A 26,591-nucleotide genomic window follows, 5' to 3' on the forward strand; every position below is an offset into this window, starting at 1 on the left:
GTCATTAAAAAGTTAATAGTCATAGGTCCTTTCTGTTGAGAACTTGAAAAAAAGGGCTCAATAAAAGCTAGGGCTGTAAACATGATGCACAGGTTAAAATTTATGGGAATTTGCCAAAAGCAGATGCATGAACAGGAGTAAAAAAAATTTTAAAATGGGAGGGACATTAAACAACACACAGTCAATCAATCAGTCTACAAATTTCACTCTCCTTTCATAGACAAGTCATAGCATTTCCAGATACGATTTCTAGACTATCAGTGGAGTAAACCCCGATATACTCTCAAACATTCATGTGTAGTGAAACTTTAGCTTTAGCTCACCTCAACGCCTCAAGAGCCTAGGTGTAAGCATCAGTGTTGGTATCCCTGTTGAAATTTTAGGAGCAAGTCCATTCCCAAGTAACAATAAGCCCTATACCTAGACCAAACTTCCATGGTTGATACATCTAGGGATGGATACTACTACATTTGCTTCAGATGTTGAATCTAACCTAAGTTTTCCAGATTAGTGGCCAGGTTAATGTTTTTATTTAGGTTTAAAGGTAACTATATGTCCTATCTTGACCAAACTTTAATTACAATTTTGATGCATCTAGGGATGGTCACTACCAGATTGGCTTCAGATGCTGGATCTTACCTACATTCTAGAGATGAGTGACCAGGGTATTATTTGTAGCAGCCTATTGTGATTAATCTTCCAGACTTGATCCAGATTTGGAACTTTAAACTTTCATTTTAGCATGTAGAAAACATGTTACAGTTTTTGGAGCAAATTCATTTCCAAATAACTTTGAAGCCTCTTTTATCTAAAATTGCTTGGATATTGAACTTAGAATGTATGCTGAGTAGAAAAAAATATGATGTGATATTTGTCTTACTTACAGATAACATTCGTTGAGATGAACTTCGTAATTTATGATTACTTATGGGTTTCTTTTTTTTAAGCAAAATATTTACACATATTTGGTCCACGATTGATATTTAAATGTGTAATTTTATTTGAAATCTGAATCCAGAATGGGAAGGAATATTGTCATTAAATTCAACCTATATATAACATCTATTTTGATGAGAAAGTTAAGTGAAGAATCCATGCAAATGCAAAAAAAAGCCATTTGGTATATGACTGATACTGAGTCATAGTCCAACATTGAATTTTAAAAAAATTTCCAAGGGCAATTTAGAGAGGCTTATTTTGATATACTGGTAGACATCAAAGTCTATAGTCTTCTCACTATTGCCCATAAAAAGGTGATGTTAAGTTTAGAATATATAAGTTTTCAATGAACAGTTCTGAAATAATAGATGCTTGATGTACATAACAAAATTAAATCTATTTCCTTTATTATTGTCACGGGGAATAGTATTCTAAGGCATTTAATGAACTTGGTGATTATTTTATCCCCAATTTCTTCCATAGAAGCTAGTTGCAGAAAGTTGTCATCTTTCCTTGGTTTTTCACAAAATAATGCTTCCATCTTTTAGGAAAAGATTGACAGGTGACTCAAGCTACTTCAGCATATTTTGCAAATTGGCAAAATAACAGCATATTTTGCAAATTGGCAAAATAACAGCATATTTTGCAAATTGGCAAAATAATTCATTTTGCCTTCTCTGATCAGTTATAGGCCTGCATTCTGTGCCCTTGAGGAAAGAAAGTAATTTTTTAAGGGTAATCATAGAACAATGCTTTGGTTGGTTGCCCCCCTAGAGGGTTCTAAGAAATGACCAAAGGTGCCAGATTATGTCGCATTTGCTCTGAGTGATAAATTACCATTTAATGCATAAGGATATTTTTTGACAATTAATTTTCTTGAATTTGTTATATAGGCATCTGTAACACAGTGGAATTGAAAAATGGGAGATTTGTAATTCAGATGTGATTGACGAATCATGCAGACTAATGATGGTTTTATTGTTTTCTTTTTAAGCACATGGAGCCGTCAATGCAAAGCCAGCCCCTAATGCCCCCCAAGCCATCATCATTGAGGTATGTTGACTGGATCATGTGAAAGATGTATTAAATGCATAAAAAAATGAGTCTCTTCAAATGCAGCTTTTAGGATGTTAAGTTATTTTTAGCAGATTATAAACATGAAGAAAATAAAAGGTACACGTCAAATATATTCAATTTTGTGAAATAAAAGCTAAAAATGGGTTGTTTTATGAGCTATACTAAAAATGTTCATTCAGTCACAAAGCAGAAAAGGATATGAGTTTTTTTTCTACACACCATAAAAGGCACTGATCATGTTTAAAAATTTTTACCAATGCCAGCTAGCTTTGATAGCAAGATCCACTTAAAACATAGAGTGCTTTCACATTTATTCCTTTGATTTGATACTGTATATGTAGAATTTTTAGAGAGGATTTAATTTTGGCATTATATATTAGCAAGGGTGCTAAAATTGCTGAAATTGAATATCGCTAAAAATTAATTGCGTTTTATTTGTAATAGCTTCTTTAATGAGCATTTTAAAATCGCTAAATTAACATCTTGCTGAAAATAAATTGCCAGTTTTTAAGGACAAATCGCTAAATTTACGTCTCTTTAAAATTTCCACTTTTACGGTATATAAGAGACACATAATTTTAATTATGTTGGAAGAGGTCATTGAGAAAAGAATAAATTTTTTGGACTAGAAGTTGAGCTTTCATGTGACCCTTACAGAGTACTGTAAATTCCTTATTTTTCACGAGTACTTATTATCGGGAACTGGCTCTTTCACATCAAAAAGCGAGAATAATTCACGAACGAATGGATGGTTGATTAACAGAATTTACATGGATTTCATTGCCATAAAAATAAAAGCAAGAAATATTATTATACCCCCCGCAAACGAAGTTTGGGGGGGTATATAGGAATCACCTTGTCCGTCGTCTGTCCGTCTGTCTGTCGTCTGTCCGTCTGTCCGTCTGTCTGTGCAATCGTGTCCGGTCCATATCTTTCTTACAGAGGGACATTAGAATCTACTACTCCACATTAAGATTGCTCATAACCTAAGGGTGTGTCATGACCTTGACCCAAGGTCATTTGGGGAAGTTCAAGGTCACTGGAAGAAAAATTTCATAATTCGTGTCCGGTCCATATCTTTCTTTGGATAAACTTGGTAGGTTCTCATTTCACACAAAGATTGCCCATGACCCAAGGGTGTGTCATGACCTTGACCCAAGGTCATTTGGGGAAGTTCAAGGTCACTGGGAGAAAAATTTCAAAATTCATGTTTGACACATATCATTTATGGATAAGCTTGGTAGGTTCTCATTTCACACAAAGATTGCCCATGACCCAAGGGTGTGTCATGACCTTGACCCAAGGTCATTTGTGGAAGTTCAAGGTTACTGGAAGAAAAATTTCATAATTCGTGTCCGGTCTATATCTTTCTTATGGATAAACTTGGTAGGTTTTCATTTCATATAAAGATTGCTCATGACCCAAGGGTGTGTCATGACCTTGACCCAAGGTCATTTGGGGAAGTTCAAGGTCACTCGAAGAAAAATTTTATAATTCGTGTTTGATACATATCTTTATTATACAAAAACTTACTTCTGAAAAACCCAGCGGGGGGTATTTTGTCCCGATTGGACAGTTCTAGTTTAGCGAGTGATGCTTCTCACAAAATTATGCAGAAATTAATCCTTGCGTATAATTAGGAATCGACAGTATGTCTCTTAGAGAGCAGGAATACCAAAGTTGTCAGTAGATGTGGCTATTCTTTTAGACAGAAATTTTAAATAAATTTGATTTTTAGTTAGTTGTGTTTGCAAAAGAAAAGAAAGAAGAAAAGTTCAAGGAAAAATTTTTGATGTAGTAGACAGTATAGTCTAAATTTAGCATCATCACTCGGGAGGATATTCTGTATTAACATTTGAGGAGGTGTGTCTGTATGAATTCCTCAATAATTCTCCTCTTGTCAAGGATTTTATTACTTTCTATGAGGGTCTTGTTGATGTGTTTTTCCTAATTTTGCATCCAAGCGAGCTATTTTATATCTTCAGGTTCTGTTGACATCCTGCGTATGTTCCTGTTGGGACTGAAAGGGACGTGTAACACGTACCACATATACAGCATAGAGTGTTTCTCAATTTTAGTTCAAGCAATAGGTCTTCATTTAAGACAGTTCTTCGTTTGCCTTTTCCAGCTGTGATTTTGTGTTTTATTAGAGGTTGATTTCATGTGAATATTGGTCTCATTGGACCCAGTGAAGGCCTTGTTATTATCAGTCTGGTTGTAATGGAAAATGAAATGATATTTTGATATCCACCTACAGTATAACACAGTTCTACAGAAGTGCCAGGAAGGAATGATTTTGATTAGTTATACACTTTATTTGTTACATCTGTTAAATTCATAATATGTTTTAAAACTACAGGAAAAGAAAATCACTTCACTTTAAGGTGAATGGAATTCATTAAAAGCATATATGATATAAGCATGTTTTACTGTATTAACATGGTCACATCATAATATGTCGACGTATAAAAAAACTTACTGTTTTCATAACATAATCAATTTCAACTTCTGGTCAAATCATTTCTGTGACATTCTCTCCAAATCCTTATCTGAATGTTCTCTTTCATAATGATTTTTTTTTTCATTTCTGTTTCAGCCTTCCAGGGAACTTGCAGATCAGGTAATGATAACATACAACTGTAGTTTTGACCTCATAAAAATGACATATTTTGTTTTATCTACAGTATCTACTAGTCATTTTCAGTTTGAAGTTTAACTGATTACTCTATCAGCTAAATTTTTTGGAATAAAAATCCAAAATGAAAATAATTTTGTTACTATAAAATAAAATTAATATGAAATGTAGTGGAAACAAGTCTGAAACGTTGCAAAGGGTTATCAGTCTTTTGTGTCTTTTTAATGGCTATGCAATGTCAAAATTTGATTTAAAAAAAAATCAAATTGAATTTATGAATTTGCAGTAGAGGCACATTACTTATTCAGCTGAAAAAAATAAATTTTATCAACATATTAAATTTTTTGGGGGGAAGTATGCTTAATCCATACATTGTATAGAAAACCTACACTGGAAGTTTTTTTAGGTCACCTGAGTAAACTCAGGTGACCTATTGCTATCTGTTTTCGTCCGTCGTCGTGCGTCGTGCGGGTGTGCATCGTCCGTCGTGCGTTAACATTTGAGCATTTTCAGCTTCTTCTCTGAAACCACTGAACCAATTTCAACCAAATTTGGCATATAGCATCTATGGGTGAAGGGGAACAAAAATTGTGAATTTCATAATCCCTGCCCCCCTAGGGCCTGAGGGGTGGGGCCAAAATCACTAAAATTAGTGCAATCTTTAAAAATCTTCTTCTTTACTCCTGGACATCAAGCAGTCAAACTGTTGGCATGATTGTAATCAGCATTGAGTCCTCTACCAAAATTGTGAAATTCATGGCCCTGGGGTCAGGGGTTCTAGTGCTAGGGCGGGGCTAAATAGATTATATACTGAAAATGCATTATTCCTTTGAAAATCTTCTTCTCTACTCCTAAGCATTAAATAAACTAAATAAGTACATAGTTATGTTGAATAAGACTGCCTCTTCCAAAATTGTGAAATTCATGGCCCTGAGGTCAGGGGTTTTTAGGTGCTAGGGCGGGGCTATATAGATTATATAGTGAAAATGCATAAATTCTTTGAAACTCTACTTTTCTGTTTATGGGCATTAAATAAACTAATCAAGTGCATAATTATGTTGAATAAGGCTGTCTTTTCTAAAATTGTGAATCTGATGGCCCCAGGGTCATGGGTTCTAGTGCTGGGGGGGGGGGGGGGTTAAATAGATTACATGTATATAGTGAAAATGCATAAATTCTTTGAAATTTTTCTTCTCTGTTCATGGTCATTAAATAAACTAACCAAGTGCATAGCTATGTTGAATTAGGCTGCCTCTTTCAAAATTATGAATTTCATGGCCCTAGGGTCAGGGGTTCTAGTGCTAGGCGGGGCTATATAGATTATATAGTAAAAAATGAATTATTTCTTTGAAAATCTTCTTCTCTGCTCCTGAGTATTCAATAAACTAACCAAGTACATAGTTTTGTTAAATAAGGCTGCCTATTCCAAAATTCTGAATTTCACGGCCCCTGGGTTGGGGGTTCTGGTGTTAGGGTGGGGCTCTATTGATTATATGGTGAAAATGCATAAATTCTTTAAAAATCTTCTTTTCTGCACCTGGGTATTAAACCAATGTACTATGTACATAGTTATGAGGAGGAAGGATGCCTCATTGAGATTTGTGAATTTCAGGGCCCCTGGGTCAGGGCTTCTTGTGTTAGGGTGGGGCTCTAATATTTATATATTGAAAATGCATGAATCCTTTCAAAATCTTTTACTTGGTTCCTGGGTATTATGCCAATGATCTTAGTATATATTTATGACGAAGAAAGCTGCTTCTTCCAAAAATGGTTAATTTCCTGGCCCCAGGGACAGAGGTACTTGGGGGGGGGGGGGGATACATAGTCTGAAAATAATTTAATGCTTTGAAATCAGCACTTTGGTATTAATTAACAATATGATGAAATAAAATTTATAAAATTTCCAAAATTTTGAAAGATTTGGCCCCAAGGTCAGTGGTTCCTGTGGGATGGGGTGCACAACTGATAAAGTGGAAAATGCGTTTTCTCTTTGTTACTCTGAGATACCTCTGGGTATTAAGTAACCAAAGTAAGCATGCTGAGTGTATGATTATGATAAGCAATGGTGCCTCTTTCAAAATTGTGAATTTCATGGCCTCCGGTTTAAAACATGAATCAATTTCAGTTGTTGGAAAGTTGTTGCTTGATACTCAGGTGACCTATACACAGGCAACTTAGCCACATATGATTCTCATATGAGTATCATATGATTCTCATATGATTGGTTTCATATGAGAATCATAGAAAAAGGGCATCATATGTGAATCATATGAAGCAAATCATATGAATTACATATGATCCACATATGTGAATTATATGAAAATAACTACATATGATTTTCATATGAATGATTTCAGTGTGTTTCAAGCCATTTACATATGAGAATCATATGAAAATGGCATCATATGTAAATCATATGAAACACTTATGTGTGTTTCAAGCCATTTACATATGAGAATCATATGAAAAGTACATCATATGTAAATCATATGAAACACTTGTGTGTTCTTTTTCAATATTTTTAACATTCTTGTACACATTTAAAAATCAGATATTTCTGCTTTAGATGAAAATTGATCAATCTTCATTGGTTAAATATTTTAAAATATCTTAAAATGCTTACACAACTTTTTGGATAAAATTATTTTCATCAAGAGAAATAACTTATTTTTCACAGTGTACATTCTAAACAAGAAAATATACAAACAAGTCAGTAGCATATGTCAATACATGTATTAAACATATTCTAACATGAGTACAAATTATAAGATTTCAGCAAAATGATTTAGTAGTTAAACATGTATACTGTACATGTACAAATGAATAACATAATTAGGTAATCTATAAAAATACCATATGACATGAAAGTGTCCAAAGCAACATTGAAATATCAGCAATAACATTTGTCATGTATTCTCTATTGTAAATTTATGAAAAATCAAGTTATGGATTATTCCAGCATACAATATGGGAAATCTTCACAGGACAAATTTAGACAAGATTGTGTACATCCTCCCCATTTCATAATTATTCCATATATTTCCTTGCTCTTTTTCCTTCTGTATCTTTCAGTTTTTTCAGTTGTCCTCCCTTTGATCTTCCATGACCATTTTGAAAATCTCTTTGAACTGTACCGTACCAAAAATGAATATCCACCACTTCTCCTTTTCCTGAACAATTTCTTTGTGGCACAGAATGGTCTCTACAAAAATTTCAAAAGTAAAAATAAAAGAATTCTTAAATTCTATGAGTTATAAAAGTTACTTAGATATAATCAGCAAACAAATGTATGCCCAATTCACTGACACAGATATGATACAAGATAAAACTAATGTTATATATGTTATACTAGGTGTTTTGAGGAATCCTATGATGTAATTTGCAAAACAATTACACTATTGAAAGATATGCTTCATAATAAAATCATAAAAAGCATTTTTTTGTTATTTTGGCAATTAAATTTGGAATGTTCAAACAGTATATATTAATTCAGATTGTCAAAAAATTAAGAAGATTCTGATACAGATACATGTATATTATTTTTAGACAAAAAATACTACAGACAAGTAGACAGGCAGAAAAACAGACATTGTGATTCCAAGATATCCCAAACTTTTGGGAAGACTATAACAAAGTTTATTTAACAGTGTGTATAGTTACCTTAACTTTGAAGCAAGCCTTGGATCTTGGGATTTGTTCTTTATCTTACGAGAGGCTGACTGTATATTGAACCTGTAAGACAAATACTAACAGTCTCACACAGTAGATATTTTCTAAGAATACATTTAATTAAAACTTAAACTATCAAAATGAGAGAGTACAAGTTTGTAGGTTCTCTATAGTCTTAAATATATCTAACATTTAGCCCGAAACTATAGGCACGCACACCATTCACTAGTGTTGGGGGGAAAAAATAATTGTCAGTAAATGAATACATAGATGTAAATATTCAATGGATTAGCTAGCTGATGTTCTTTCAACACACATGCACATGTATTCATACCTTTAAAGTTGGATGTCACTGTTATAAATTTTTAGTTGAAATTCAAAAATCCAATTTATCCCCCCTTTCCCCACAAATTTATTGTATACTATATAGTTTCATAGCCTTTACAGCCAGCAAAATCTATTCATACTTTGCATATTTAAAGTGCACTGGATTAAAATTATAATGTAGAATAAAATTTCTAGAGTATTGAGTTGAGTTGAATTTATTTTTGATGAAGCCATGCAAACAATGTAGAATTATAAAAGAACAAAAAGAAATTATCAAGAAATATTTTGTCATAAAGAGACATTACAGATACTTTGATTTTTTATTTCAAGTATTTATTTTTACCTTCAATATTGTGATGATGCAATCGTCTGTCAAATCAGCTTCAGGATCAATCGCCAGTCTTATCAGCTTCGGGCTCTTTGGACTGAAAAAAAAAACAGCACTGTGACACTGAACTCAAGTTGCCGAATGCATCTATAGGCCATAATAACAAACATTTATCATTAAGTTTAAGAAGGAATCCAGACTTGATAACGATCTCAACATACATAACGACATACAAGGTTTCTACTTTCACTTTCATATCAGTACGTAACAAAACGAAAACAAATTCAAGTTTTAAAAAGTAGTAATGCCTTTAGCCTAACATGTAATGTTTACATTCATTCAGAAACAAATTTTATCCAAACTTACTTACAGATCACGAACGTTAGGTTTACGAAATGCATTGATTTAACAATTACATGCATGATGCAAGTGATAAGAGTATATATCGATAGAGAGTTCATACGCACCTGTAACAATAATCAGTGCCTGGGAAGGACAAGTAAGTGATAGGGCCAATGGCCCCCCTCTTCTTAAAATGATGGGGCCATTTTAAAAGTTATGGGGCCGAATGAGAATACAATGGGCCATTTTCAAAAATTGTCATATTATGAACTTATTCTGTTAATGCTATGATTATGCACATCTCTGTTTCTCAGAGAATAAAATTAATGCAAATAAAATAAAACAAAAAAATTATTGGATTGCTTTATTGACATATCATAACAATATGATACTACTGAGCAGAGATGATACGCTTTTTTAAAGAATTCCATCTTTTCAAAACATCTTCATAATTGATAGTTTCTTGCTTGTTTAATCGAACTCTTAGGAGTCGGTCGGAAATTTTGGGTGCCAAGGAATTTCTCTGCTTGGTAAGAATAATGTTTTGCTGGGAGAACACTCGTTCACAACTTGCAGTGTGCAGGGGTAAAGTGAGTGCAATCTGTGCTAGCTTGATCAGTTCATTCAATTCTTCTTTATGGTGTTTTGTGAGTAGTTCCCATAATTCTTGCATCTGGTCTGTTGGGTATCTTGCAGACTTGACAATCTGCTTGGCCAACATCCACTGATTTCTAACTTTTTCTGCACATAATACCGGCTGTGAGATGGCAGATTTGTGACACTGCAATTTAAATAGAGGTAAGTATATTTATATGAACATATTTTTTTTTCCACTGATTTGAAATTATCTTTTTATTGACAAATAAAATTATTTTGAAGAATGAAATAGTTACTTTTGAAGTTCCGTAGTAGTCAAGAAGTTCATTTATTTCTTCAATACCATATGTCTCCACATCACTGAAATTAATGGCTCGCATGGACAGGACATAGAAGGCATCCATCAGGGACTTCTGTGGAAATCTGAAGTCAAAGATATTTTTTTCAAATAATTTGTATTGTTTAATAACAATAACATTAATCAATTAATGTAGGTTCTCTTAAAACTAACTTATCTGTCTAGTCTATTGTTGATGTACAGAATGAAGAAAAAAATATTTCTATTACAGTAGTGTGTACCAGTATGTAATTGTCTATGACTGGAGTGGAATAACCAAATAAATTACCTTTTCCTAATATTTGAGACCAAACTATTTATAAATTGGCTCTTAAGTGACTGGAAATTCGCACCAGGAACTTTGTGAATTCTGTGTCCTTTGAATTCAGGATGGTCATCAACTTCTGTAATATCTGAAGCAAACTGCTCAACAAATGTAGTGTGGAAAGTTTTTCCTTCTTTGAAAGCCTCCAGCTCACTCAGACAGGAGTCAACTGAAATCTAATTTTAAAACGTCTTGTAAAAAAGTGGATTTATAAATAAAATTATACAGAATTACAATTTGTGCTTTTTTGTAATATGTATTGTAAATTAAAATGCACAATATTTTATTATGTACCTTAGCACGAGCAATATCTAAGTCATCCTTTTGAAAGGTTAGACACAATCTCATTACAATTGGAAGAACATCCATCATTAGATAGGTGATATAGATGAATTGCGTTGTGGCCATTTGCTTTAGGAGTCCTTTGGCTTTAGGGTCTTTCTTGGCTTCTCGGTTGTGCAAGTAAGTTAAAAGAGGATCAAGAGTTTTGTAAATGGTTTCTAATCCATCGTAGAATGAGAGCCAGCGCACAGCATGAATTTCTTTATACTTCAGCATGGGATGATCCAAAAGAGCTTGAACTTTGTGAACTTCCTTCTCCCTATCTGCTGAGACTTTAAAATAATAGAATAATTTTGTCATAAACTCTTGGTATCTTTTCAGAGCAGGGATTCCTTCTGCTGCTTGTGCAGTGCAAAGTGCTAATCTATGTGCCATGCAATGAATGTTTAAAATGTGAGGATTCAATTCTTTCAGTCTTCCACTTACACCTTTATCTAACCCCGTCATGACTGATGCACCATCTGATCCGAAACCAAGGACCTTTGATATCGATATGTGTCGTAAATTCAACTCCTTGATTATCTCTGAAGTCAATCCCTCCCCTGTCCCATTCTCATACTCAATGTCTCTCAGAAATACAGTTTGTGCTCTAGAATTTTCTGGGTTAATTATCCTAGCTGTCATTGTCATTCTTTTCTTGTTACAAATGTCTGTACTTTCATCTGCATATATTGTTACAAATGGTGACTTCTGTAGGTTTTCAGTTGTTTTCTCTTCTATCACATCACTAATTGCATGTAGAAATTCATTAGCTGAATAGTACGACTGATAATCAATTCGATTTCCAACTTGTAAAAAATTCAGATTTGGTGTGCCTACATCTTTAAGAAAATCCATCATACTTTCGAATTTTGACAGTGGTAAATTCTCAATGGCAAGCCAATGTACAGTCTTTATAGCCTTTATTAAAGCTGAATCGTGGTCTGTCATCATTTTAGCTACAGCTACGTTCATCTCTTTACTAAGTGACTGTGCTTGTATACTATCCCTGTGATCTTGAGAATTTTCATGTCTATTTAATGACGAAGTTTTAAATGTACCACAACCCTGCGTAAATATATTGTCTTTACCCCTTTCTTTACATATAGTGCAAAACATTTTTTCCGATTCGTAAATCATCCAGGGCCACAATTTAAGCCACGATGACTGAAATTTTCTTTTTTCAGCACTTTTACTGGTCTCGTCATTGTTCATTTCTGCATCAGCATTTCTTACATTTGCTGTATCTCCTTCCTCTGGACTCGATTCTATTTCTGAACTTAAGCCGGTTGGAAACTGCATGGAGGTTAGTGTCTTTTGACCACGTGGAAGTGAAAACTTCATTTTCTTTGCCGGCGGCATGTCAGTATTTAAAAATGGCGTTCCGATTCTATCATTCCGTACTCATCGGACAATTCCATCTAACTTTGATGAAGATTACCGATAACGTCGATCTCGATAAAATCACGTGGTAGAAATAATGCGTGTGCGCATTTTACATTATTTTTGGGGATGCGCCGCATGGCGCAGCGCACCATCATTACAATGCGCCATTTTTCGGCAGTATGCGCATATGGCGCGTGGCGCAGCCCCTTCCCAGGCCCTGCAATAATGAAATTGTATTTAAACAATATGAATCAAAAGTCTTTAAAATATTATTGTTAGGAGATCACTTGCCTTTTCCAAACACCCAACACGTCTGCTGCAGCAGTGACGTCAAAATTGACGTATATTTTCATCCGATAAAAGACAAAACCGGCCCGGAGAAAAATACGGAATTATTTTAATTTTACTTAGCCAAGCCCAAAAGATTTAAAATGAAAAGCAAATTTATTTATTCTTTATCTATTTTGTCTGGGAAATGCATTATAACAGAAAAAAAATTGTGAAAGTTTTTTTTTAGAAGGAAAGGGGGTGGGGGGGGGGGTAAACAGAGTAGAAATTTACATATAATTATTAACAAATTCTTTTGAATTAATGTACATTTAAATTCATCTTTTGATATATATATATAATTGAAATTGCAATTTTACTTCAGTATAACAAGGAAAGATAAGTGAACACTGTTTCATATGATTCTCATATGATCACCGTTTCATATGATTCTCATACGATCACAGTCAAAACATTCTTATGAATTTTACCTGAGTATAACAATGACAAATTAGTGAACATTGTTTCATATGATTCTCATATGTTCAGTTTCATATGATTCTCATATGATTATTGTCAGAATATTCATATGATTCTCATATGCAGGATCTTTCATATGAGAATCATATGTATATTACTTCATATGATTCACATATGTATGATCATATGATTCTCATATGATTGGCCACATATGATTCTCATATGATTGTATATACATATGATTCTCATATGATCCACATATGATCTTCATATGAAAGGCAATGCATATGTGGATCATATGTGGCTAAATTGCCTTATAAGGCCCATGGGCCTCTTGTTAGAACTTTTTATCAGAACTCTCAATTCATTTTGTAGACATTCAACCAGATCCAAAAGTTCAAGATTCATCTCAGCAATCCCACAATCAGGTAATACATATATACTATAAAATTCAAATAGCAAACCATGTGAGTACTACTGTAAACATATTTTATCCAATCATGCTCTTTAGTAGAGTCTTGCTTATGTACATTGAAGTGATATTTTGTCACTAAAATTTTCTCTTAAGAAGGGCATTCTGGGCCTTTTGGGTTTGGTAACATCCATCTCAGTTAAGCATTTCTGTGTCTAGATTATTCAGAATATATATCTTTTGCCATGACTAAATGACCTTTACAGCATGACCTTGAGCTTTGAGATATAATGATGGCACACTCTAAGCTCATCAGTAATATCTTGCTCAGACAAATTGAATCTATTCCAGGAAAAATTATCGCATATACACAATTTTACCCAGTAACTTTGAATAATAAACACTGATCTTGGTTCTAGGTCATGGCACGTCTCTGACTTCAGTTAATATAAACATAACCTTAAACAAATATCAATTAAGGGTCTCAAATATTGGCTAGACCCAATGCCCAGAAACCTTGACTTCTTAGGAACCTTGAGTTCAGATCATGATACACCTCTAGTCCTTAGTAAAAAATCATCAGCATCATTATACTCAAAGAGCAATACTCTGAAACGACCAAATATGGTCCCAGAATGAAACATAATGATATGGGAAATTTGGCAAAAGAATTGCTTAAAGATTTATCTTTTTTTTCAGAGAACTGCTTATTATTGGTGGTGTCAATGTGAGAGATCAAGTGGACACACTAGAAAAGGGGGTAAGTTTGATATCTGATATCAAATTCTTGATATCTGACATGGAAAAAAAGGATGGAGTATTTGATATTTGACTTGCTTCCTTTGACTTTGATATTCATTTTGGATTTGAAGATATGACATCTGATGTCCAGGAACTGACACTGTAAAAAGAAAATCTTGAGATAATGCAGTATATGTATCTGATTTCTAGGATTTGATATCTCTTACTGAAAATATTATGTATTTTATGTAGCAATGGACATGCAGATTTCAGTGGATATATCATCTTGCTCAGTTTAGCTATGAAATGAAAATATTTTCTGAACTAGTCTGAGATGTAAAACATGCAGAAAAAAAAATCATTTAATTGAGAATAAGAGGATTTCCAGCAAAACAATATACTATAGGTTTATTCATGAAATATTTATCTACTACCTATCTTCCACCTTGACAAATACCTCACAGATATTTGATATCATGTAAATGCTCTATTTTTTAATTAATTTTGTTTTATTTATTTTGTACATATATTAACCACTAACCTTATCTCACCTAATGTCAAAAACTCGACAATTTATGGACTGATTTACTCTAAGCATTTAAAAGATTAATGTTTCATTTGCCTGTTCTTATTTATCTTGTGTTTAATTAAATGTGTCAAAAAATCCTATCCTAATGTCAGATTTACATAAATATCTCATTGCCATAGTCAAGCTATGGAGATTTCTCAAACGTTGGTTATGTAAACTCATATTTTGATGTTGTTTATGGTCGCGACATTTCCATATAAATGTTGATTGTTATTGATTTCGACTCATTCTTCCATTATTGTTTTGATATAAACATTATGGTCCATTTTCACTCTTTGGTCATGAAAGGCCTAAGATACAATGAAAATTGATCGAGCGAAAAATTATGTAGTCTTTGATCAGAGCGGTGTGATTTAGAAATTGTCGGGTGCGATGGGAAATACTTGACAGCTTTATGACAGAGAATGTTGTGTTTGTCTTATGGCTGCATCAGTGATTATTGCAGCAACATGTCTATAGCCCCATATTCTTAATATTCTGTAAGCAATTTTTGCCTGTCCCCCAAAGATATTTATCTGAATTGACGGGAAAATATTGGGGGGGGAAAAAGAAGAATGCTAGGAAAGGAAATGATTAGCTTATTTCGAAAGGAAGGTGATTATTCAAGTCATATTCCGCAGGAAGATAGAATTACAAAAACAATTTGTTGCATTCAATTGGGGCCATATATTTCAGTTCCCTGGCTTTACGTGCTATCATGAACGATGAACTTCGCTTTCATAACGTATAATTTATTTGTTTTCTTTTTTTCAAAATCACATGCAATTGTAAGGTGTTGCAAGGTGATTTAAGAAACCCTTTATTACCGGTAATCTTTTTTCCCTGGATGTTTATGCATAGGATAGGACATTTGTTTTTCTGTAGAGTACAATTTCATTAGGAATCACGTACATCATATCTTGACGTTGATGTTGCATAATATCAAAACAGATTCTGAAGTTTCTAAGTTTTGTTTCTAAGTTCCCATAGAATATGGTCTGCCATTAGTATAGGTAGTAAAATAATGCCAACAATTAAATAGCATCAGCTAAAAATTTTCCCATGTAATCAAAGGTGTTTATTTTGTCACCTGCCTGACTATCCTTTTTGTATAAATGTGTAAATTTTTCAAACAGTGCACATCATGTTTCCATCAAAAGTGAAAGAGGGTAAGAGGAAATGATCTATAAGTTTAATTCTCACTCGAACAAAAACCTACATTTTTTCCATTTAACCATTGCACCTATATGTGATATATTGTTTTAGGTGTTTTACTTAATTAATTACAGGTGGACATTGTGGTGGGGACCCCAGGTCGTTTGGAGGACTTAATATCTACGGGCAAATTGGCCCTACATCAGTGCAGGTTCTTTGTTCTCGATGAGGCAGTAAGTCATTCCTCTGATAATTTTCTTAAAACAGAGAAAATATCCCTGATAATAAATTGCAAATGAATATAAGCATGTAGTCAAGAAAAGTTTTTGCATGCAACAGTCATTAAAAGTGGGTCATAAAGTTCATGATTTAACTATAAATATGCATTAGCTGATATATTGATGATTGCATGCTTCAAATCATTTAGTGCTTATTGAAAATTTTTTTGCGTACTCAGTTTCATGTTGAATCAAATAAAAAGTAGAGAAATTCTTTTCCGAGATTAGATAAGTGCTCATAAAAACAAATTTAGATTAGAAGTAAAGAAAAAATTTGAAATGATAATAGTTTCCCTTAAGGTCCACCTTTATTGGTTTCAGCTATTTTGGTTGTATCACAATACATTTCATTTTTAGCTGGCTCAAAGAGCTAATGCTATGGCCATTTGTGCGGTGTGCATTAACTTTTTAGAATATGGGCCATAACTCAAGAACCCCTTGGCCAATCAGTGTCAAATTTGTCACAGGGTATCCTTGGCCCAAGGGCTACCCTTTGTACTAAAATAAGGGTTGGGACCCTTAAACAAGGGAAGATAATCAGGAAAACAAAACCAAAAGTACCGGTTGCTAAAAAATCTTCTTCTCCAGAACCACCTGGCAGATTTTCACCAAACTTACATACAAGGATCAGGATATGTTGAAGATTAAAAATTGTTCAAAGCATGACCCTCGGGCAAAGGGCGTGGTCTCAAGGTCACTTCAAAGTTGACCTAAATTTACAAATAATAAAAACGTTTATATTTTGCTTACTATTAGGACTAGGATCATCAAATCTTGTAAGATGATGCATCTCAGGACTTCACATCATGTTAACTCAAAAGTAGGTCACGGTGACCTACTTTTTAAATTTTGTGTGCATTTGTTTTCAAATTGATTTGAAGGCATATTTCGGGCACTTAAAGGCCTATGATCATCAAACTTTGTCAGTTGATGCATCTTGGGTCCTTGAACAACGTCAGCTTAAAAGTAGGTCACCGTGACCTACTTTTTGAACTTTATGACTAATTCTTCTTAAAACATTAAATCCAATTATTTCAGACACTGAAAGGTTTAGAATCATCAAATCTTGTTAACTGATGCATCTTGGGACCTTAAAACATATTTTTGAAAAAGTAGGTCACTGTGACCTACTTTTTGAATTTTGCAGGCATTTGTTTTCGAATTGTTTAAAAGGCATATTTTGATTACCTTCAGACCTAGGATCATCAAACTTGGTCAGCAGATGCATCTTGTGACTTTGAAAAATGTCGACCAAAATATAGGTCACGATGACCTAGTTTCAACATTTTATGGCTATATTTTAGTATCTTAGGTGTTTATTGGCTTAGAATCATCAAACTTTGTGACTTGATGCATCTTTGGTTTTCGGAGAGTAACAAACAGAAAGTAGGTCACGGTGACCTACTTTTGACATTTTATGGCTTTATTTAAGTATCTACGGTACTTATTGGCTTAGAATCATCAAATTGTGTAAGTTGATGCATCTTGGGTTTTCGAAGAATGATGTCCAAAAAGTAGGTCACTGTGACCTACTTTCGACTTTTTATGGCTATATTTTAGTATCTTAGGTATTTATTGGCTTAGAATCATCAAACTTTGTGAGTTGATGCGTCTTGCTTTTTCGGAGAGTGATGACCAAAAAGTAGGTCACGGTGACCTACTTTTGACATTTTATGGCTTTATTTAAGTATCTACGGTACTTATTGGCTTAGAATCATCAAATTTTGTAAGTTGATGCATCTTGGGTTTTCGGAGAATGATATCAAAAAAGTAGGTCACTGTGACCTACTTTCGACATTTTATGGCTTTATTTTAGGGATGTCAATTTTACTCGGACAGCTTAGTCGAATAGTCGGATGCTTTAGTCGAACGATAGTCGAATACTCGTTTAATTTAATTTTTTTTCATATCGTTTTCACTATTTGTCTCTTACAGACTAGTTTACAATATACGCTATCAACATTATACAACGAATTTCTGAATTGTAAACATGTACTTAGTAAAATAAAAACTGTTCAGCAATATGTATCCAATGTATTGGATTTCAAAATTTATATATTAGCTGCACATTTTATCTAAATGCAGGATATCAAACGCTCGTATTTGTCCTTTCTTTATGTTACGGATTTCCCCCATGACTAAAATTACCCACAGCTTGGATCACCCCAATTATGCCCTGAATATTTAATCTACGTATCGTAATTTTGTTTGTAGATATCATGGGAATATTATCAATCATCGTATGTTATTAATGTATGCTTTATAATTCATTGTCTATGTTTATTTCATGAATATCGTTTGGTTTTATTGTACAAACCCGAATTTCCTCCATAGATCAGCCCAATCGTAATAACAAATGACCGTCTGACATTGTTATTCGACCCAGGTACCCAAATCCAACTTGGCATCGTTTCCAAAACAATTCCCAAACAACAAATCATCCCTTTTCCCGCATTTGTAATGCTAAAGCCTTTACTTGATGCAAAAGTTATGAGTGTTACCATACAAACGTCGCGCGAATACTGGCGGTACCGCTTGTTATTCGCGCGTGAACTAATTCGCACCGGAATACCAAAAGGTATATAAAGAAGGCACTTTAGACTTTTTCTTCAGTCTGGGGGGTTGGTCAGCCCCTTTAACATCTGACCAACTCCGAGTCCCAACTCCCCATCATTGGGTAAAAACTGAGGCCCTCACATTGGGTAAATTTATCCAATATCCAATATTGGGTACCCAATCAACTAATTGTTATATATCCTGAATTCCTGACCCAACCTGAATCAGCTGAACGTATTATCCCATTGTTGATATTGAGGAACCCAATCAGCTGACTATTATATATCCTGTACCATTATCCATAAGTATACTCTGTTTGTATTTAATTAATCATAAATCATTATTGTTATTGTTTGAATAAATTCATTTTTATAGATAAACAAATCTTGTTGATTAATTAGGGCCCCGCAAGAATTTGCGGGTGCCCTATAGTAATCACTCTGTCTGTCCGTCCGTCCGTCCGTCCGTCTGTCTGTCTGTCTGTCTGTCTGTCCGTCTGTCACTCTTCCGTCCACAAATTTTCTGTTTTTTACCAATAACTTTTTTTATGGTTGCCCAATCATCTTCAAATTTGGTATGGTAGTTCAGTAGGCAGAAATACATATTTTGATGCTAAGTTTGGTTCTCTATGTCTTCTGGTTTGGAGCTGGGGTGGTGGGGTAGATTCTTAATCTATGCATAAGAATGAATGGACAACTTTTTTTATGGTTGCCCAATCATGTTCAAATTTGGTATGGTAGTTCAGTAGGCAGAAATACATATTTTGATGCTAAGTTTTGTTCTCTATGTCCCCTGGTTTGGAGCTTGGGTGGTGGGGTAGATTCTTTAACTCTTTATACCAAAGCATTGGCAAAGAGAGATAACTGCTGAAGATGTTCCCTTTGTAAATTGAATGTTTCTATGAGTCCCTTGGGATTAATTAGCTTTCCTCCTGAAGAAAATGCAGAGCATTATCTTTATCTGTCAAATTGAGATGAATTACCACCTCTGTCTACAAATAAGTTTGTTTTGAAGTTAAGTCAATTTGGAATGCTATGAACACTCTGAAATGTGGATTCAAATTTTTATAATTTATTTTTGTTTAATAGTTATGATTTCATTGAATTCTAATAACAAAAAATAGATTAAAGAAGATTTTTTTAATTTGCTTTTTTCACTTTATGTTAATTTAAGAATATTATTAATTTTTAGGATAATTGTATGAAAAACCCATTCTATCATTAACACTGAAAAAGTTCTTATTTTAACTTTAGAAGAAAATGATGAGAGAGGTAGTCAATTACTCCCTTGGGATTAATTATCTAGCCTGCTGCAGGAAAGTAGTAGGCTTTTCTTTATCTGTCTTAGATTAATGAAAACCTTTGTCTGCAACTGTTGTTTGTTTGAAGTTAAGGTCAAGCCTTCATGATATCTGCATTCATTGAAGGCTGGCATTTTATATAACACAAGCCTCATAATTGTTTAAATATACATTCAATGTTAAATTGTTCTTTACTGTCTAATGTAAATACAAGGATATTATTTTCAGGTTTTTGAATATTCAAGAATTATCTTGAAATTTTAAGAATACAGTTGCTTCGTACATTTTTTAATCATTCCGTAAGCTGCGACCTATTAATTCTACCCCATGGCGGGGCCCTTGCTGACTGGTCAGTTTTCTAGTTAAGGTAAATCTCAGGAATAAGAGGACTCACATAATTTTTGTAACACCCAAGATCGGGTCACGTTACATTTACATAACGGTAGTAGAGTACCCCATAATTGAAGCCAATATCTACGTGTCCGTCAATGATCTTTGACAGGTAAACAATTAAAGCGTGTCTCTTATAAAAACAAAGACAGAGCGAGAGCTTGGGATAAGATTTAATGAAATTTTGTGCAAACAATCAATTATTGTATGAAATTAATATCAGAAAAAGAAAACATGTTTTAATCACTCTCATAACTGACCCCAATTTATATGTATTTACGATTTTGTAATAGTTTTTAGCTCACCTGAGCCGAAGGCTCAAGTGAGCTTTTCTGATCACATTTTGTCCGTCGTCCGTCCGTCTGTCCGCCTGTCTGTCCGTCTGTCCGTCCGTCCGTCTGTAAACTTTTCACATTTTCGACTTCTTCTCAAGAACCAATGGGCCAATTTTAACCAAACTTGGTACAAAGCATCCTTAGGTAAAGGGGAGTTTAAATTGTTAAAATGAAGGGCCAAGTCCCTTTACAAGGGGAGATAATCAAGAAAAGGCAAAAATAGGGTGGGGTCACTAAAAAATCTTCTTCTCAAGAACCACCGGGCCAGGAAAGCTGAAACTTATGTGGAAGCATCCTTGGGTAATGTAGATATTAAATTGTTAAAATCGTGACCCCCGGGGGTAGGGCGGGGCCACAATAGGGAATCCAAGTTTTACATAGAAATATTTAGAACAAATCTTTAAAAATCTTCTTCTCAAGAACCACTGAGCCAGGAAAGCTGAATCTTATGTGGAAGCATCCTTGGGTAGTGTAGATATTAAATTGTAAAAATCATGACCCCTGGGGGTAGGGCGGGGCCACAATAGGGAATCCAAGTTTTACACAGAAATATATAGAACAAATCTTAAAAAATCTTCTTCTCAAGAACCACTGGGCCAGGAAAGCTGAATCTTATGTGGAAGCATCCTTAGATAGTGTAGATATTAAATTGTAAAAATCATGACCCCCCGGGGTAGTGCGGGGCCACAATAGGGAATCCAAGTTTTACATAGAAATATATAGAACAAATCTTTAAAAACCTTCTTCTTAAGAACCACTGGGCCAGGAAAGCTGAAACTTATGTTGGAGCATCCTTGGGTAGTGTAGATATTAAATTAAAAAAAATACTGACCCCCGTGGGAACGGTGGGGCCACAATGGGGAATTCCAAGTCTTACATAGAGATATAAATAGAACAAATCTTTAAAAATCTTCTTCTCAAGAACCACTGGGCCAGGAAAGCTGAATCTTATGTGGAAGCATCCTTGGGTAGTGTAGATATTAAATTGTAAAAATCATGACCCCTGGGGGTAGGGCGGGGCCACAATAGGGAATCCAAGTTTTACACAGAAATATATAGAACAAATCTTAAAAAATCTTCTTCTCAAGAACCACTGGGCCAGGAAAGCTGAATCTTATGTGGAAGCATCCTTAGATAGTGTAGATATTAAATTGTTGAAATCATGACCCCTGGGGTGGGCGGGGCCAAAATAGGGAATTCCAAGTTTTACATAGAAAAATATAGAACAAATCTTTAAAAATCTTCTTCTCAAGAACCACTGGGCCAGGAAAACTGAAACTTATGTGGAAGCATCTTTGAGTAGTGTAGATTCTAAAGTTTTAAAATAAAAAAGGGAAGGGGGTTGTTGGGCATGATAGGTATAGCAAGAGGGGGAATCTGGTAAAGATCTGCATGATGCCCAAGTGACTCAGGTGAGCGATGTGGCCCATGGGCCTCTTGTTTAATTAATACTTTTTCTGAATAGTTGTATCACGTCAGATCTTAGTTTGAATTTACAAAACTAAACAATTGCCCTCTCCATTTAAAATAGTAAGAGGTAGACAATCATTAACAAACATGTTTGATTTTCTTTTCCAATCCGTTTTTTATTTTTTTGGTCATTTTTTGCGGAGAACTTACTTTAGGAAAGATTCATTTAAAGACTGTGTATACATGTATGTTTGACTGATTCGGCATATGATACATCATGTTTGATGTTACACTGCAGAATTTAAAATTACTTTGATGAAACACATTTTTAACGAATAACCGACTAAAGAAGTTTTAGTCGATAGTCGGTATGATCGAACGATAGTCGGGTACTCGAATATTCGTTGACATCCCTACTTTATTTAAGTATCTATGGTACTAACTGGTTTAGAATCACTAAAACTTTGTTTGCTGATGCATCTTTGGTTTTTAGAGAATGTTGATCAAAAAGTAGGTCATGGTGACCTACTTTTGAATATCTCAGGTACTTTTTGGCTTAGAATCATCAAACTTTGTCAGTTGATGTATCATGGGTTTTCAAAGAATGTAGACAAAAAAGTAGGTCACGGTGACCTACTTTTAAATATTTCAAATACTTATTGGCTTAGAATCTTCAATCTTTGTTTATTAATGCATCTTGAGTCCTCAGAAAACTTCAGTCTTAACATAGGTCATTGTGATGTACTTATGGTTTTTCATAGCTTTATTATTAAAAATATTTTCAGTCATTATTGGCTAAGAATCATCAAACTTTGTCAGTTGATGCAACTTGGGTCTTAGGATACTTAAGGTTAGAGGCTTCAAATAGAAGTGATAGATTGTACAATTTATCAGAAGAGCGATTCAAGGCCCTTGGGCCTCTTGTTTTAAACAAGGTCATGTAGTCCTTTCTATTAATTTGCTGTTAGTCAAATCCTCAAATGGAAGCTGCTAGGGTACCACCTCAATTAGTTTTGCATTAAAGAAAAGCACAGAAATTGCTATGGTCAAGGGACGAAATGCTAAATCTAAATCATATAACAGTAGAGACGTCACTTTATGCCGCTGAAGGGCTTCAAATTTAGACCTATTCTCGGCACTCAGGGTCATTAAGCAGTGAGGGCTTTTTATCGTGCCAACGCTAATACCATGACACAGGACCTATGTTTTTAAGGTCATATCCAAAAGACCTGTGACTTTCACTTCTAATGCTGAGCACTTGGCGAAAGAACAGTTTTTGTCGTCAGTCGGAATATCATAACATTAAAACAAACTGCTCAAACCTGCAAGGTTTTCTTCATCAGTTTAAGGTCCTGTCTGCTAAGTATAAGTACTCAATTATAAAATGCTAAAGTAAAGAAAAATATATATAACCAACTATCAAAACCCCACCAAAATCCCCAACTGTTGTAAAATTCTATAATTCAATGAAATTGAATCAATTTACCCTTGTCTTCAACAGTACTTATATATCAGTTCCTTGATAAACTAGATCCTGGAATATGTCTAATTTAAGGATGGTCTTTTGTCTGCTGGTTATGGTGAGATGATCAACAGACTTCATCAACAGATCCCTAAGGTCACTAACGATGGCAAGCGACTTCAGATGATCGTCTGCTCCGCTACTTTGCACTCCTTTGATGTCAAGAAAATGGCTGTAAGTTTCAGATGTAAGCCAAGATATAGGGTGTCACCAAATGAAATAGGGGAAATAATTTTCTTAGCTACTTACGTGATCTGTTGCAATATACGTTTTCATCCTTTTATATATAAATTTCTTGATCATTGATGCTTTTCTTTTGAAATTAAAGAACTATTTTGGGTGTGTCAAAGAAATTAACAATATTGCTTGATCAATAGTGTTTGATCAGTACAATGAATCTGAAATAAGAAGAATTATTTGGGATATATTAAACAAAATGCATTTTCAAATGAAATAAGGGCACTACAGAGCAAAGCATCCCCTCACAAAGAATATATCTATAAATCAAGAGAGCATTTGACATTGTTCCCAATGCAAATGATGCCATTTCTGTTTCACACTGGACATAACAAACCCATAAATAAACACACACACACAATTGTTACTATTGTTACGAAATTCGTTTCGTCACTTTTATATATTTCATTAATCACTCGCAGCGTATGCAGTCGTTATCAGCATATTGATATGTACGTGATTGTTTGTTATTAAATAATTGATAAAAAGTTGTAAAAGAAATAAGTTATATGTTCACTGTATTTCGACCCGGTCTCGATCTCGATAGCATGTTTGAAGTCAATTATCACGTTTCGTCTTTGAACATTGTAATGTCATTGTTTAAATCAACTTAATAACGTAATAGCTACTTGTACTTATCGTATTTTGGTAGATAAAATCCCATTTTGTATGGTTAGTAATGATTTTCTATTAGAAAACTTCTCTGCGTGCACTTTCCCTGATTTGTTTATACCGGAAGTGGCGTAGGGTCATTCCGGGTCAGCGATTGGCTAATTGAGGTTACCAGTGGGTACAGTAAAGGTATATAAAGAAGCGAAAATTTCGTCTGCTAGAGGAGAAGGGGGGGAAGTTGGGAGGATACGGAAGCCTCCAGATTATTATCTTACAAGTGCTCCCATCATTGGCAGTCATTTAAAGGGATGGCAGACCCTATGCAGACCAGATGGGTAATTATATTAGTCAAGTTATATTAAATTGAGACGCTGAGATATCCCTGTGGGAGGCCCATAAGTAGAGTGGGAGACCCATCGACGGGAAAACTTATGGGAGAATTTATGGGAGTTACAATTTATTATTAAAACTATAAAGGACTTATAGAATAGGTATAAATAAATTATATTAAATCAAGGAAAGCATATTTTAGTACAAGCAGCTAATTTTTATAACTATTTTGGGAGATTTAGATTTTACCTACGGGTTGTGGGAGTGACTTCACTTTATAAGAGACTGATATTGTATTGTGATTTTTTTATTATAACAATACTTACATTTAATTGTACATAGTGTAAATAAATTTTATTTGTTGAACTTTTATCCTGACTTAATTATTAATTTATAAGTTAACATACGAGAGTGGAAAGCCCACACAGTTGCCCCACTCTCTCCCGAGGTGGGAGGCGCAACACTATATACCCTCTTACTCCGTTGCGAGGGGATAAAAAGAATATTACAGTGTAATGTTATCTTTAAATAATTGTTTGGTCGCCATCTTCTGACTAACTGGCTAAAACTTGATACAATGTTTTTTAATTCCTATTATCCTGTCAACAGATATGTTGAGATTTTCTGGAAAAAAGATTTCATAACCAACTTAGTGATCGAATATTTTTACCTGAGTCGAAAGAGGGCAAACAAAAATTTTAAAGATGGCCAAATACTGTATACAGGGAAATTTTCGCCCTCGTTTTATTTTCGCCCCCTTTCCCCCTCTTCATGAGTGGGTGAATTTAAAACGGGGCGAATTCAAGTAACACAGCATAATTTCTTAAGCAGAACTAAGAATGGGCAAATTTAAAACGGGGCCGAATTGTTCACAACTGCAAATGGGCGAAAATAACACGGGGCGAAAATAATCCTGTATACAGTAAGGATTTTGATATCTTCTCATATTATTTCTACAAGGCATAGAAAAGAAATGAAGAAGACGAGATAGGTGTGTTCTAAAATGAAAAAAAAACTTGTGGTTTTATACAAGGAAGAAACTAGCAATGCATAGGAAATGAAAAATTTGAAGAAAAAGAAAATTAATGTGTACCATAAATGTCTTGAAGGTAGAATGTTTTTTTGGAGGAATTCACTGTACTTGAGATGATTTGGACGTTTTACATTTTTTTTCAGGAAAGACTAATGTATTTCCCGACATGGATTGATTTGAAAGGGCAGGATGCTGTACCAGAAACTGTCCACCATGTGGTAAGAGAAAGACTCCAATTGTTACGAAAGCTTGTGAAATATTGAAAAAATATATTTATACGATTAATTTTACGTTTAACGGAAATAGGATTGTCGAGCCTCACACATGAACAAAAATCAGTTGCCAAAAGGAACAGGACAAAATTAACATCCCTCCAAGATATCTCTAGTCGACAACTCGATATACACGTATAATTTATCTGAGTATTGTAGAGCAACACACATGAACAAAAATGAGTTGACAAAATAAACAAGACAAAATAAACATCCCACCAAAATATCTCTAGTTATGTACATTTAAATTATCTGAGTTTCACGGTTTTTCAATGTCCCTTCAAGAATTTGTCACTTTTACTAAGATGCTACCACTTGCTAGATGAGGGTTTTTCTGATTGGCTTTTGAATTCATAACAGACAAACAATGGTTAACGGTTAAGTCTCTGCGTACTTCATTAACCGACACC

General features: G+C 34.2%; 3 protein-coding genes across 10 annotated transcripts in view; 1 reads left to right on the plus strand and 2 right to left on the minus strand.

Annotated features, from left to right (window-relative positions):
- LOC134235306 (ATP-dependent RNA helicase Ddx1-like) overlaps positions 1-26,591 on the plus strand; it is a 135,763-nt gene that overhangs the window by 19,599 nt on the left and 89,573 nt on the right. For both annotated transcript variants that reach the window (XM_062717435.1, XM_062717436.1), the window contains 7 exons: positions 1,934-1,992; positions 4,613-4,636; positions 13,406-13,458; positions 14,142-14,202; positions 16,041-16,139; positions 23,731-23,871; positions 26,053-26,127. In XM_062717435.1, coding sequence (XP_062573419.1) covers positions 1,934-1,992; positions 4,613-4,636; positions 13,406-13,458; positions 14,142-14,202; positions 16,041-16,139; positions 23,731-23,871; positions 26,053-26,127 — 512 coding nt within the window. The remainder of the gene's footprint in view (positions 1-1,933; positions 1,993-4,612; positions 4,637-13,405; positions 13,459-14,141; positions 14,203-16,040; positions 16,140-23,730; positions 23,872-26,052; positions 26,128-26,591) is intronic.
- Positions 7,423-12,680, minus strand: LOC134235311 (uncharacterized). 7 transcript variants are annotated; one of them, XR_009985377.1, is made up of 4 exons: positions 9,197-9,449; positions 8,991-9,072; positions 8,312-8,383; positions 7,480-7,853 (listed from the first exon to the last, which is right to left on the minus strand). XR_009985377.1 is itself a non-coding variant. In XM_062717444.1 (3 exons), exons 1-3 carry the CDS (start codon positions 12,634-12,636, stop codon positions 7,602-7,604), a joined length of 396 nt encoding a protein of 131 aa, XP_062573428.1. In that variant the 5' UTR covers positions 12,637-12,680; the 3' UTR covers positions 7,423-7,601. The 7 variants fall into 7 exon arrangements, 3 of the variants coding, with proteins under 3 accessions (XP_062573428.1, XP_062573427.1, XP_062573429.1); XR_009985379.1 differs by having other exon boundaries at positions 9,342-9,448; XR_009985378.1 differs by having other exon boundaries at positions 7,481-7,853; positions 9,346-9,445.
- Positions 9,668-12,259, minus strand: LOC134235307 (zinc finger protein 862-like). Its single transcript, XM_062717437.1, has 4 exons — positions 10,871-12,259; positions 10,541-10,752; positions 10,211-10,337; positions 9,668-10,098 (listed from the first exon to the last, which is right to left on the minus strand). The coding sequence occupies exons 1-4, from the start codon at positions 12,257-12,259 to the stop codon at positions 9,709-9,711; spliced, it is 2,118 nt and encodes a 705-aa protein (XP_062573421.1). The 3' UTR covers positions 9,668-9,708.

Source organism: Saccostrea cucullata, unplaced genomic scaffold (assembly GCF_032062105.1).
Source record: "Saccostrea cucullata isolate Sc308-1 unplaced genomic scaffold, CSIRO_AGI_Scuc_v1 ctg634, whole genome shotgun sequence".
NCBI classification, from domain to species: Eukaryota; Metazoa; Mollusca; class Bivalvia; order Ostreida; family Ostreidae; genus Saccostrea; species Saccostrea cuccullata.

Coding starts and splice junctions, on each gene's coding strand:
- LOC134235311 (XM_062717443.1), bottom strand. CDS start 9,436: ATGAACTCTCTATCGATATATACTCTTATCACTTGCATCATGCATGTA. Junction 9,073..9,341: donor CTAACGTTCGTGATCTGTAA/GTAAGTTTGGAT, acceptor TTTTTTTTTCAG/TCCAAAGAGCCCGAAGCTGA. Junction 7,854..8,990: donor GCATCATCACAATATTGAAG/GTAAAAATAAAT, acceptor AAATTTTTGTAG/AGACCATTCTGTGCCACAAA.
- LOC134235307 (XM_062717437.1), bottom strand. CDS start 12,259: ATGCCGCCGGCAAAGAAAATGAAGTTTTCACTTCCACGTGGTCAAAAG. Junction 10,753..10,870: donor TAGATATTGCTCGTGCTAAG/GTACATAATAAA, acceptor TTTTAAAATTAG/ATTTCAGTTGACTCCTGTCT. Junction 10,099..10,210: donor ACTACTACGGAACTTCAAAA/GTAACTATTTCA, acceptor TTTAAATTGCAG/TGTCACAAATCTGCCATCTC.